Source organism: Mus caroli, unplaced genomic scaffold (genome assembly GCF_978045245.1).
Source record: "Mus caroli unplaced genomic scaffold, Mus_caroli_1 scaffold_12, whole genome shotgun sequence".
NCBI lineage: Eukaryota > Metazoa > Chordata > Mammalia > Rodentia > Muridae > Mus > Mus caroli.
In genome coordinates this window covers 46,594,937-46,609,687 of record NW_028227267.1, presented here as the reverse complement: position 1 = coordinate 46,609,687, position 14,751 = coordinate 46,594,937, and the positions used below count along the sequence as shown (strand labels likewise).

The 14,751-nt window shown below is 44.7% G+C and overlaps 1 protein-coding gene across 1 annotated transcript in view; it reads left to right on the top strand.

Annotated features, from left to right (window-relative positions):
- The first annotated feature begins 1,899 nt into the window (after positions 1-1,899).
- The window catches only part of LOC147001832 (disks large homolog 5-like), a 48,106-nt gene continuing 35,254 nt past the window's right edge, over positions 1,900-14,751 (top strand). Inside the window, exon 1 of the mRNA XM_085828619.1 lies at positions 1,900-2,000. Coding sequence (XP_085684745.1) covers positions 1,900-2,000 — 101 coding nt within the window. The remainder of the gene's footprint in view (positions 2,001-14,751) is intronic.

Genomic DNA, 14,751 nt, shown 5'->3' with positions numbered 1-14,751 from the left:
CCAGAAGTGGGCACATATGAGGGGCCAAACTATGGTCAATTGTGAGAAACTGGCTTCAGTGACATGTGGCCGGCTAAGGGAGGATAAGAGTCCATGCTGCTTTTTAGTGATACCTTATTTGGGTATGTATAAGTTTTATCCACTAGTCTCAAAGGTCTCAAAGAGTAGCTCAAAAGCTCTTCCAGGTACTGGACCAACAATTTTACCACTCGCTTAGAATTGTGTCAGACTATAGCAGAGAACTCATAGCCAAAACTTGTCAAGTAACAGTGGATGATTTCTGAATAGATGAGAAACTTCATTGTATATGCAGACCTCAGAGTTCTGCTCACATTCAAATGAAGAATAGTTCACTAATGGAAATGGTACTTAACTCTCAGGAGATTTCCCGGAAGGGTGGATGGGCCTCCTTCTTACTTTGGCCTTTTGTACCCAATACATGTAGGAATCCATCCCTATAGTATTTGTTTAGAATGCCTCCCCCATTGCTTCCCAATATCAAAGATAATCAGTTAACCAAACTATAACTATTTCTTTTTCATTGTCCAGGTCCTCCTGTTCTTCATAAAGGCTATTCATCCAACTCTGAGAGAGACACAGTGGACTTCTAACTTCTCCACTATCACCCTAGCCACCTCTGAGCCTTGTTGTAGTGATACTACTTGGCTGACAAGGGTAGCCAAAGACAACACAATCAATTTGAAAAACACTACATGATTTTTCCACTCTTACACCTGAGAGGTTAGGTGGCATTTTACCATGCATTCAGCAGACCCATGTCGAAAAGCTAGAAGACAGAGATGACAATGCCAAACAGAGACCATCCTGAAATTATGGACCCATTAAAATTGAGGTTTCCCCAGACCTGAGCCCATTCCACCGTATTGAGTATAAGGTATCTTGTAGTCGACTACAGGATCATAATTCAACGCCCAACAGCCTCAGACTTAGAACTGGGAACATCAGAAGGTATATATTGGAAAAGGGAGAGCTAATGGGACTACAGAGCAGTGATCTAAGACCACTAGTCTTAGATCTTTAGATCTAAGATCTTAGATCTTTGCTCACAGATGCCTACTTTGGTTCTTTTGGATGAAGAGAGAATGTGGGGTGTTAGCTTTTGAAGAAGGGATGTAAACTTTACAATTTGATATTCTCCCTGTATCTGAGTTCCTCTATTGCCAAGTACAAGGGAGTTTTCATTGCAAAAAAAAAATCTGATCTTAAAACAGAGCTTTTTTGAAAGCACATATCTCAATATATTGAAACAATGTCTCCTCTCAAGGTATGTGCCCACTAAAAAACATAACCCAACATGCAGAAAATTAAATATGCAGGAGAATGATTTTGTCCTCTGAAAACCAGAGCAACCTGGGGAAGTGGACTATATGTTATATGAATGGACACCAGAAGTAGATTTACATTGGAGAACAATCTACCACATGCAAGGATCCTAGAGCTCTAGGTCTTAACGAAGATGAGCTATCCATGTTTAGGCCCTATGAATCTCTCCCCATCCTAAGCACTTGACATGTAGTGAAGCAGAGAGAACTCTCCAGCTTTGGAGGGAGAAGGTGACAATGGGAACCCCTGGGTCAAAAGAGAGAATCCCATTTTTTTTTTTTTTGTAATTAAAACTCCCTTGTTCATGGCAATAGGGAATCTCAGGTACAGGGGGAATATCAAATTGTACAGGCACCTCAGAAACGGGTCTAAATGGGGCAAGCTGGTAAGCCAGTGCACCATAGTAGTTCCCAGTGACATCATCAGTAGTCACATCCCTGGACAATCTCTTGTATCCAGGAGAACCCTTGACTCTTCTGTGATGTCACCATTGTTGTGGTGACACCAAAGGCCTGTGGTGTATTCCTTCAGAACCAATTGGGTTCACAGGCAAGCATGTTGTCCATGCAGCTCACGCTATTTTGGAGGGAAAATACAATACACACAGAGACCAGACTTTGGAGGAATGAGGCCGGCCTTCTGTCATCTTGGGAAATGGGAAGAAAGAAATGGTCCTGGAGAAGGCACAATATTTCCTGCGCAAAGATTGGGGAGCAACATTGAGGATGTGGACTTGAGCTGGTCCTTTCAGGAATAGGGCTTATGATTTGGATCCTCAAAATTCTTCAATCGCAGACCCAGAAACAAGAATTTATGATGATTAGTTTGCTGAGAGCCAGGAATTGAGAAACCTGTACTTGCTTTGTTAAGAAATTTTAATATCATCCCAAGTGGCAAAAATATGCCCGGAGGAAGCTCTGTGAGGATAACAGAGTGTTACTCTCAGGATAGAGTGTTGAAGCACTTCATCCTGTTAGAGTTTCCAATAGGTTACATGAGGATGTGATGCCAAGAACAGAGTGGGATATTCCCCTGCTCATGACTCAAGGTCCCAGACACTTTGGAATTGAACACACAAGACGTGGACTGATTCACAGTCTGAGGTTAGTGTAGTAATGTGGGAGCTCTCATCATGCATTTTAAGAAGCCTGGATAGGTGTTGGCTTATGGGAGATGTTAGGTGTTAGTGTTTATGGTCAAACTTTTTTATGCTAAGTAGAACAGACTATATTGTCAGATAAGAGCTGACAATGCCCTCCAATTCTTCTTGCATGGGAGAGCTTATGCATTTCAGGGCTAGGGGAATTGCAATAGGGAGGGAGGAATATGTTTACTGATGGTGATTGGGAACAGGGATCTAGCTAAGGAGCCCAGCCTGAAGAAAGCTTTCCTGCTCTTTCAGGGATTCTCTGTGACTCTAGATTTTCCTCTTCCTCAAACTTCTGTGTGGGACAAAGCATGGTGTCTCCATTCCGTGCCCTATTATCTCTACGAGTTTACTAGTGTTTATCAACTGTTGGAAAGGCATCACCCAGACCCTGCACCACCAATAAGCAGGAGCAGAGATTGAAGAGGATGGAGAAGCTCAAAAGGGATCTCCAGAAGATCAAAAATGAGAGAGACAAACTCCAGGGAATCCTAGCCAATTACACTAACAAGGATTTGAACAACAGGGAGTCATTATGCCCAGTTCTTTGCTGACTGTCTTGGGCCCTCTCTGTTAACCGCAGATTCCCTCATATCACAGGAGGCTACAATACCAGGCAGTCCACATATCTAAATTCATTTTGCTGATTGGAATTTCGACACAGAACTTCAAGTTCAGATAGGAGTGATATGGGTCTTCGGCACTTTTGATTCCTCCAAAAGTAAATCAGAGCCTGTGGTATGACTCTCAGTCTGGGGATAAGGGTAGTAGTGTGTGAGCCCTAATTCTGCATTGTAAAAATCCTATAAAGGTGTTGGTTTGTGGGAGATACAAGGTCCTCTCTGTTTATGGCCAATCATTATTGCAGTTTACATGGAGGTAATTTGGGTCCAACTAGTCCAGTCAACAGCTGGAGGGGCCTGGTCCCACATACTGCCTCTCACGATGACTGGATTGGCTGTAGTTCATCACTGCTTTTCTCAAATTTTGTTCATTATACTCTCAGATAATGTGTGTTTATTTGGAATTCTGATTGTGTTTAATTATGTGCTGTGTGTGTGTGTGTTTGTGTGTGTATGTTCCACTTAAAATCTAGAGTGACTGTGTAATATGCTGGGGCCTGAGATTTTGCTTGACACAGTTTCCAGGCAATAATAATGAAGATGCCAGGGAGCCTCACTTTGAGCAGCACAGCACATGACCTCTGTGCTCACCTTAGATGCACACTGGAAACTCCTGGTGTATGTTATAAAGGCTTTTACCGGTAGATACTGATTATGTCCTTTGAGAATTTATGTAAGCAATAGAACCAAGGATTGAAAATTCCTTGTCTACAAACAGATGTGCCATCACAGGTCTATAAGGATGACAAACAGAACTCTCCTGTGGAATGGGAACACACTGGCTGTGCAGTCTTATTCTGACAAAGGCTCCAGAATTCAAGATTATAAACCATAAAACTAGAGCAAATCTGTGTGTAGGACACTATTGGCTCATCAAGCCTGGGATGCACCAGGGCATACAGTAGGCACATATTTGTTGAAAGGAATCTCTACAGGAATGAGAAGACAGGATGAAGACTCCAAGATCATCCCTCTAAAAACAAGACCTGAGAATGTTACTTCATCACCTAATGTGTAGAAAAGTCTGTGCATTGCCTTTTAACTTCCAGCTATGCATCTGTTTAAAAAGGAGAATGAGAAAAGTCACAATGGGGAAATCCCAGCAACTTCAAGAAAACACCATTCTCTTCAATCACAGGAGAGTGGGTTAGGGGAATGCCACCCCACCCACCTTCACAACTCTTCCAGAGAAAACAGAGGCTTTAGAATCTAAAGGGCAGACTCACATCTAACCAATGAGAGAGGCATTCTAAGTCAGATCATACCAGTCCAAAGATACTAAATGATACAATCATAAAACCTTTTGAGAAGCAATTGCCCTCCACCCTACCACCCACTCTCCCTCCCTTTCTTTTCTCAGACAGGGTCTTTTGTAGCTCATGTGGGTCTTGAACTCTGGATCTTCCTGGTTCAGTACCCAGCCTTGAAAGACATTTTCCAAACAATGTTTAACACCAGGCTTCAGAGTCTAAACTTCTGAACTTCTAAGACTATCAGAAGCCATTTTACAACTATATATATTTAAAAAGTCACCACTGTGGGTGTGATTGGCAAACACATTCTTGCACATTCCTGCATTTTCTTTTTTTAAATTTTTAATATTTTTTATTACGTATTTTCCTCAATTACATTTCCAATGCTATCCCAAAAATCCCCCATAACCCCCCACACTTCCCTACCCACCCATTCCCATTTTTTTGGCCCTGGCATTCCCCTGTACTGGGGCATATAAAGTTTGCAAGTCCAATGGGCCTCTCTTTCCAGTGATGGCTGACTAGGCCATCTTTTGATACATATGCAGCTAGAGTCAAGAGCTCCGGGGTACTGGTTAGTTCAGAATGTTGTTCCACCTATAGGGTTGCAGATCCCTTTAGCTCCTTGGGTACTTTCTCTAGCTCCTCCATTGGGAGCCCTGTGATCCATCCACTAGCTGACTGTGAGCATCCACTTCTGTGTTTGCTAGGCCCCAGCCTAGCCTCACAAGAGACAGCTATATCAGGGTCGTTTCAGCAAAATCTTGCTAGTGTATGCAATGTTGTCAGGGCTTGGAAGCTGATTATGGGGTGGATCCCTGGATATGGCAGTCTCTAGATGGTCCATCCTTTCATCACAGCTCCAAACTTTGTCTCTGTAACTACTTCCATGGGTGTTTTGTTCCCAATTCTAAGGAGGGGCACAGTGTCCACACTTTGGTCTTCATTCTTCTTGAGTTTCATGCGTTTAGCAAATTGTATTTTATATCTTGGGTATCCTAAGTTTCTAGGCTAATATCCACTTATCAGTGAGTACATATTGTGTGAGTTCCTTTGTGATTGGGTTACCTTACCCAGGATGATGCCCTCCAGGTCCATCCATTTGGCTAGGAATTTCATAAATTCATTCTTTTTAATAGCTGAGTAGTACTCCATTGTGTAAATGTACCACATTTTCTGTATCCATTCCTCTGTTGAGGGGCATCTTTCCAGCTTCTGGCTATTATAAATAAGGCTGCTATGAACATAGTGGAGCATGTGTCCTTCTTACCGGTTGGGACATCTTCTGGATATATGCCCAGGAGAGGTATTGCGGGATCCTCCGGTAGTATTATGTCCAATTTTCTAAAGAACCACCAGACTGATTTCCAGAGTGGTTGTACAAGCTTGCAATCCCACCAACAATGGAGGAGTGTTCCTCTTTCTCCACATCCTCGCCAGCATCTGCTGTCACCTGAATTTTTGATCTTAGCCATTCTGACTGGTGTGAGGTGGAATCTCAGGGTTGTTTTGATTTGCATTTCCCTGATGATTAAGGATGTTGAACATTTTTTCAGGTGCTTCTCTGCCATTTGGTATCCTGCATTTTCTTAAACTTTATTTACATTATGCTCCACCCTTAAAGTTTCCTTCTAATTATCTGCAAGCTGGATAACTATCTCATTCTGTCTCTCAAAAATTCCCCGACAGGAAAAGTTAAGTAAGGGCTGGAGGGACATTTCTGGTTTTGTCCCTAAAAGACACCCAATGACCCTGGACCCCTTGGGGCAGGCAGAGCAAAGGCTCTTCAGAAAAGCTTGGCTGGTGGGAAGCTTTTTTCTGCCCTGTCTAGCAGGGTCACAGGTTTTATCTGGGGAAACTCAACTCTTAACTTTAGTTGGGCCACCAGCCGCCCTTGCCCAGCACCTTCCTGGACCCCATAGCCAGGGCTCCTGGCTCAACTGACCATGTTGGGGTGCTCCAATTCTCCAGGTGCCTCAGCACTGCCACCTCGCAGATGCTGGAGAGCAGCATGCCCTCCTCACTGGTCTGCATTCCCAAGCGCTTCAGAGCCATGAAGTGGCCACCTTTCTTCAGGTTGCAAGCCTTGAACACCTTCCCATAGGCACCTTTGCCAGTCTCTGCCACTCACTCATACAGCTGATCAGCGCTACTCAGGCTCTCCTTCTCCGTGCTGGCTGCAGGCTGTCCTGGCAGCACAGTGGAACCCGGATGCACACTGGCTACCTTACATGCCTTGGGGACTCCCAGAGTCGGACTCAAGGCTGCAGGGCTAGACAGACCGACCTCCTCGCCCTAGGGCGCAAACCAGGTGCAGCTGCTGTGAAACTCGGCCTAGCCTAGTCGCCACGCTGCGCCGCCGCCGCAGGAGAGCGCCTATCCCTCCTCTTCCCCCTCCTCAGTGATTGCATAGTCTGCCCACAATCTCTGCACTTAGGAGGAGGAGACCAGGGGACGGGGAGAAAGTGGGATCAGATTGCCCGGGAGACTTCCACCGGGTTCCACCAGCTCCCCTCCTCCTCCCCTCTACTTGCCCTGGCTTCCTAATCCGGCCGGGTTTCTCGGTGAAAACCCAAGTTAAGTTTTCCCCCAGCAGGGCTCGTGCAGTCTTCCCAAGGAAAAGGTTGCTGGGGCCCCTCGGGGATGAGTGCAGCGAGGGAAGAGAGGGGGCTTGCCCAGCAGCCTAGAGTGTGCCCGGAGCGCGGGGGAGGGGAGGCGCTGGGCGCATCAATGTCATGGCTCAATATTTATACTTGTATCATTGTTCTCTGCTGCCCTACCTGACTCTGAGGGCCTGGTCGTGCGGGGTACGGGGCGACCTGGAGTAATTCGGAAGCTGCTGTGAAAGCACCAGGGGTTCACCTGGGTGGGGCCGCAGAACGGGGTTGGGGCTCCTAGGACGCTGTAACCCAGTGCTGTGAGTATGCCAGTAGGGGTGTCAGAAATCTGCTCAGAGATTGCTTCCTTTCTTTCTACTTTCAGTTTTTCTACAGGGAGACATTTGAAAGGTACTCGCTCTCACAAATGGTCTTTGGGTTATGGCAAGCTTAGTGGAAGTCGAAATTCTGCCTCCAACTTGGAGGACCTCCCTGGTGGAAACTCAGGGTGGACAGACCATCTGGTAGGGGAGGGCTGGGGCTACTAGAGGTGGGAGAGCAAGGGGCTCTGGAAGGGGAGAAGTGTCGTGCCCCACTACCCCCCCACACACACACACACACATGCGCGCGCAAGCACACTAAGATCCCAAGGGTGTGGGAAAGGCAGGTCCATCACACTTTTGCTTGTCCTGTCCTGAAAAAGTAACTTCGGGACTTTGCTAGCTAACCTGGACTGGTCCTTAAGTTTTCAACAAAAAAAGCAACCGCCTTTAGGACAGTGGGGTGGGGTCAGTAAACGTGGGTCTCTCAGGTGTGAGAGGGGGCAGCCCTTGTGTAGCCACTTCTGAACTGCCCCCTGGTATCCTGGGTGGCTGAATGTTGGTAGCCAAGACATTTGCTCTGTTCTCCAAAGGCTGTAGGCGAGGTCCCACGCGCGGTCGGGTGCCCCATCCCCATTCTGTTGTTAAGGGATGACCGAGTGAGCCTTCACATCCCACAGTGACCTTAGTCTGGGCTGGACCTTGTTCCACCACAGCCGCATGTCCTGAATGGTTGGCATGCCTTTACCTGCCCTGCACCCCTCCTCCCCCGCTCGCACTTCTGCCTGGAATTAAAGAACACAAGGCACAACCCACACCCGGTGCAAGCATAACACCACCTGGCCAAGGCAGGGCCACTCCTGGCTCCTTTGAGAGCTTTCCTAAAAAGCTGCAAAGGACCCTCCAGGTAGTGGGAGCAATGGCCTTGGCGCCCGCCCCCTCACCCTCTGCCCCTGTCCAGCCCAGGCTCCCGGAGGGGGCAGCCGTCCCACCCCCGCGGGCCTATACCCCCCCCCCCCCCACCAGAGCGGCCATGCCTAGCCCCCTCCCCTCCCCTTTGTTGTTGTTGTTGATGCTTTCCCACTCTGGCTGAATGTGACTTGACCCCATTCCCAAAAAGTTTGACATAGGGCTTCAACCTTTCCACATTCCTCTGCAACTACAAAGGCTGCAGCTGCCTCCTGCTTTCTGTCTCTGCTCTCTGTCTTGAGACTCAATGAAATCCTTCATGAGCCTCTCCCAAAGCCTTGCAAAACACCGCATGGGGTGCCACCAGCGCAGCGAGGGGAGGCCGCCCGCCCGCGTGACCGCGACCCTCGCGTGTGCGCAAAGGCAGATGCGCCCGCGCAGATAACGCCCACGTACACAGGACCAGTGCGCCGCTTAGCCCCGGGCTGCTCCTGCCCAGAGTGTGCATTCGAACTGCAAAGCTTTAAATAAGAAAAGTAAATTTGGGGCGTGAAGCAAGAGTGCACCCTTCCGTGGCTGCAACCCCAGGGGCTGTGTGCACTACTCCATGCCTAAGGCGCCCGAGGGGTCACCAGCAGGAATCCCGAGCGAATGTTTTACTCCTTATTTGGGAAGATGGGGCCCATACCCACCCCCCTCGGGAGGCTACAGAGGGAACTTGCACAGGGCAAATAAACATGGGGGCGCGGAAACACATTCTCCAGCAGGGAATCCCACCAAGACGGTGCACGTTCAATTTTAAATGTGACTGTCCAAGTAGAGTCAGTTTGGGGAAGCTCGATGAAAAGTGAACATATGGGTATTTTAAGCACGAAATCTGTTCAAGCTGGCATAGGACCCTGGTGTCGGGGTGTCCCTGCTGTGGGAGGTTCCTCTAGCTCCCCCCAGCTGGCCCCCATAACCTACCCAGTCTCAACTTTAACCCAAGCGGATTCCGAGGGGCCACACAGCCCCCTACACCCTTTTACTCTCACCCACCCCGATCCTCGCCTGGGACCCCCTCCCCTAAGCCCACCCACGCGAGTCCATGGCCCCTTACCTGAGGTCCAGGGGCGCCGGCCTCCTGAGAAGCAGGAGTGTCTGTCTGCCTCCTCCGCATGTGTTTGCCCCTTGGAGCAGGTAACTGACTACTACTGCCCAGGCAAGTAGCACACTGTAGACAGAGGGTGGGCACTGCAGCAGAGGGCTGAGGGCAGAGGGAAGGCTGAGGGCGCTGCCTGCGGGGCAGCTGGGTAGGCTTGGGGGCCTATGGGCTTTGGCCCCGGCTGGGGGCCCAAGTGGGTGACTGTGGGGTGTGGACCTGAGAGCCTCCTGGGCCTGAGAACCACCTGGAGGTAAGTGTGCAAATTAAAGCCTTTTGCAGCAAGTGAGCAAGGCCAGGTCTGGCTCTGGCTGTGCTCCCCAGTGATCAGTTCCTAACTGGGGGGACCAAGGGCTGGGGAAAGTTAAATGAAATTTTCCGGTTCTCACTGCAACCACTCTAGTGGGGGAATCTCTCTACTGAAAATAAGTGGCATGAAAGGGATCCAGTGGGATGCAGTGTCGGGGTCTGCAGGGTTTCCACCAACACTTAAGGTCCCCCAGAGTTGGGGTGTTGACAGGGTGAGGCAGGGGGCATATCAGTCTGATGAGGACAGATGAAAGCAAAATAAAGCAACAGTACTTATGGGGGTTCCGTGGGGTGGTAGATAACAACATTTTCCTACATGCAAAAACCGGACCTTATTGAGGAGTGAGGTGTGGGGTGAAGAAGATTGGCAGGATGCCATGCAGAAAAGAAAATACCAATCTGTCCAAGAGCTTTTCACTTTCAGCTTGAGCTAATTTGTGTTGTTTTCTCTCACTTCCTTTCTGCCTCACAAAGTCCTATCTTTTCTTTTTGGACAGAGGCTATGGTTTGGGAATGGCCAAGCACACTTGTGGTTAAAGATCTATTTGAAGGGGCTGGCGGGGTCACAATTATTAAGTGGTTAGAAACTGTTGAGGGCTCACCAAGGTATTTCTGGAGAACTATAAAGATTCAATTTCAGTATTAAAAATTACTGCAAAATAACAGACACGTGCACACATAAGGAAGAGTGCTTAATTTAAGTGCTTTATTGGGGACTTTGAGATTTGAACCTTTCTAAGAATGTCTCTTTTACCTGAGAAAAAAATGGATGCAGCTACTTTAGGTGAGAATGAGAATTTGGTGAAGAGGAGGAAAGGTCTTCAAGACTTTCTACAAGGAGTAAAAGAAAATAGCTGTCTTTGAAAATAATTCGATGTTTTCCCAAATCTATATCTGTAGATCTCAAAACTTTTAAACATCTTAAAGCAAGAGAGAGAGAAAAGTACAGGAGGGGCAATTTCTGTACTTTGTAGAAAAATTAACAAAATTCTGTTTAAATTGGAAATATTGCTTGAAAGATTTTTTTTTATTTAAGACCATGTTACTAATTTCACCATAGGGTTTTTTTTTCCTTTTTAAAATTAATTCTGTTGCAATATGAAGCAAGGTTAAAGGAATAAAAGTTGCTATAGGAAACTGCAAACAGTTTTTTACTACAGATGCATTGTAGTAATTTTTTAAATAATAAAACAGAGTAATGATGTGCCTTTAAACTTAACTTATAAAACACATTTTGTGTTTGAGCGCATCTTCTAAACTAAAACTCAGTTTCTGAGCAAGTTTTATTTATGGTTTCAGATATATCACATACACAAAGCAAATTATTAGATTTTATCGTATAAAAGCATCACTACCAATCACTAGGCTCTTAGCCGAAGATACTAGTGAGAGCCTCCTCTATTTTGATGACTGTTCATACTTAGCAATGCTTTTTAAAACAATTTATTTGCTGGTAATTAATATGCTTATCTTATCTAAAAATAATAGTCAATAAATAGCTACAGGAACAAGCACTTGGTGTCATGCATTCATTTAAGTAAATAATTTATTCAAAAAATAGTAAGTGGCAAATAGCTTATAACACAAGAGTGTTTATTCTATACTGTGTAGTATTTTTAATTATAGTGTTAGAAAACAGTTGTTACCAAGCAGATGAGAAATGTCATGGTTTAGATTACAAAATCACTTGGGCAATGTCAAAAACAACCCCGCAAACCAATGAAGCTGACTGTATCAGATTTTACGTCTCTTGGTGTCCTTTTTTTTTTCTTCTGCTACAACTTACGTTTTATGTTAATTTAGCATTGTGTACTTTCCCTGGTTATGGTTCACATTAAGTACCAGCTGGTTAAAATTCAGACCCAAAGAATAGTTACATTGGCTTGCATTAAAATAATAAACTAGGTTTTGGGGATTTAGCTCAGTGGTAGAGTGCTTGCCTAGCAAGCACAGGCTCTGGGTTTGGTCCTCAGCTCTGGACAAACAAAACAACAAAAAACCAAACCCAAAACAAAACAAAATAATAAACTATAAGGTTGTTTTTGTTTATGGATAACTTCCTCTGTGGGCAGCAGGCTATCATAACCAAATTTTTGCAAAGTTTACAAATTGAACCAAAGTCCGACTCCTTTGTTGAATGTCCTTCACATGATAACACAGCATACAAGACTCATGGCTGGACCCAGTGTCTTTATACTTATACTGCCTGTCATATTCCACAGTTGCAAATCAAAATCATCTTTGTGAATTTCTTTTTTTTTAAGTTTCTTTTTTTAATTAGGTATTTATTTCATTTACATTTCCTTTGACAAGCATAAAGTTTCCTTCCTTACCTTTTTTGATAACTTTTGGTTGAAAGTCAATTTCATTTGATATTAAGATGGCTACTCCAGCTTGTTTCTTGGAACAATTTGCTTGGAAATATTTTTCCAGCGTTTAACTTTGAGGTAGCATCTTCCTTTGTCACTGAAGTGTGTTTCATCTATGCAGCAAAATACTGGGTCCTGTTTAGGTATCTAGTCTGTTAGTCTATGTCCTTTTATTGGGGAATTGAGTCCATGATTGTTAAGAGATCTAAGGACCAAGGGTTGTTGCTTCCTGTTATTTTTGTTGTTAGAGGTGTAATTACTCTAACAACTCTAAAGGTGTGGCTCTTTTCTTTGGGGTGTGAGAATATTAATTCCTTGCTTTTCTTTCTTTCTCTCTTTTTCTCTCTTTGTCTCTCTTTCTCTTTCTTTCTTCCTTTCTTCCTTCCTTTCTTTCTTTCTTTCTTTCTTTCTTTCTTTCTTTCTTTCTTTCTTTCTTTCTTTTTTTCTGTGTGTACACCGTAGCTGTCTTCAGACACACCAGCAGAGGGCATCAGATCCCATTACAGGTGGTTGTGAGCCACCATGTGGTTGCTGGGAATTGAACCCAGGACCTCTGGAAGAGCACTCGGTGAGCTTAAACGCTGAGCTATCTCTCCAGCTCCAATTCCTTGCTATTCCTTGGGTCTAGTTTCCCTCCTTGTGTTGGAGTTTTCCATCTATTATCCTTTGTATGGCTGAATCTGTAGAAATATAGTTTAAATTTGGTTTTGTCATGGAATATCTTGGTTTCTCCGTGTATGGTAATTGAGAGTTTTGCTGGACATGGTGGCCTGGGCGGGCAGTTTTGGCCTCTTAGGGTCTGTACGACATCTGCCCAAGATCTTCTGGCTTTTAGAGTCTCTGTTAAGAAGTCTTTTGTGATTCTGATAAGTCTACCTTTATGTATTACTTGAACTTTTTCCCTTACCACTTTTAATGTTCTTTGTTCTGTGCATTTGGGTTTTTTTGGTTCTTATGTGACAGGAAGAATTCCTTTTCTGGTCTAATCTATTCAGTGTTCTGTTTGCTTCTTATATGTTTCTGGGCATCTCTTTCTTTATGTTAGGGAAGTTTTTTTTCTTTAATTTTGTTGAAGGTGTTTATTAGCCCTTTGAGTTGGGAATCTTCTCTGTCTTCTATACCTATTATTCTTAGGTTTATTCTTCTTAATGTGTCCTGGATTTCCTGAATGTTTTGGGTTAAGATCTTTTTGTATTTTGCATTTTCTTAGACAGTTGTATCAATGTTTTCTATGGTATCTTCTACACCAGAGACTTTCCTATCTCTTGTATTCTGTTGGTGATGCTTGCATCTATGACTCCTGATATCTTCCCTAGGTTTTCTACCTCCAAGGTTGTCTCCCTTTGTGAATTCTTTATTGGTTCTATTTCCATTTTTAGATCCTGGATGTTTTTGTTCAATTCTTTCACCTGTTTGTTTGTATTTACCTGTATTTCTTTAAGGGATTTATGTGTTTCCTCTTAAGGGCTTCTACCTGTTTAGCTGTGTTCTTCTGCATTTCTTTAAGGGGGTTATTTATGTCATTCTTAAAGTCCTCTATCATCAGATTGATATGGGATTTTAGATCAAAATATAGCTTTTCTGGTGTGTTGGGGTATCCAGGGCTTGTTGTGCTGGGAACTGGGTTCTGATGATGCCAAGTAGCATTGGATTCTTTTGCTTATGTTCTTATGCTTGCCTCTTGACATCTGGTTACCTCTAATGTTAGCTGGTCTTGCTATCTCTGACTGAAGCCTTTCCTTCCTATGAGCTTGTGAGCCTGAGTATGTTTGAACTTGTGGAGGTCAAGCTGTTTTATGAGCCTGTGAGTCTGGGTTTGCTAGAACTCCTGGGTGTCAAGCTGTGTATGTGAGCCTGGGTGTGTCAGCACCCCTGGGATTCAAGCTCTATCTGGGTGGGGTTGGGGTGTGGAGGGTTGTAGTACAGGGTCCACTACTGGGTGCAGATGAAAACTGGAAGACAACCAATTCTATTACTAACTGTATTCTAAAACACACATGAGGATAGCATTCACTCTTTATCAAAGGAGCTTCTTTCTTCAGCAGTTGGAGACCACTGTAGAAATCCACTGCTTGTTAAAATGCAAAGGAATGCACACCGATGGTTATTGTTTGAGTTACTTTTCTATTGCTGTAATAGGATATCTATAAGAGAAACAGTTTTTCTTGGGCTTACAGCTGCAGAGGGTTAGAGTCCATGATTATTATAATGGAGTACATAGTGGCAGGCAGGCATGGCACTGTAGCAGCAATTTATAACTTACATATTGAGACAAAACTACAATGCAGAATGAGAGGCTTGGAAAGGCAGAGACTTAGAATGTGTGAAATACCTTGCTCAACCTTATTAACAGTGAGAAACAATAATTCACAGAACTCCAATCACCTAAACTCTATGTCATTGTTTTTTCACTTACTTTACATGACCAATCTTGTCTCATATAAAATGCACTTGCATATGTCTCCAGTATAGAGTTACCTGTTGTTCTTTATCTAGGGTTGAGGACTCCTGTTCTTTCTCGCATATATGTTAGTTTGCCTGCTGGTGTCCTCCTTGTGCAAAGCATGTTCAGATGGACATGCTGGTCAGACTTTCTGTGTGTAGATTCCTACATTCCTAGGAGACACAGTCTCACAGGGCACCCACCCCCATTTCTTTGGCTCTGACATTCATCCTGCCCCCTTTTATCCAGTGATCTTTAGATCATTGACCTTTGGATGCATTTATGCTCTAAATGTA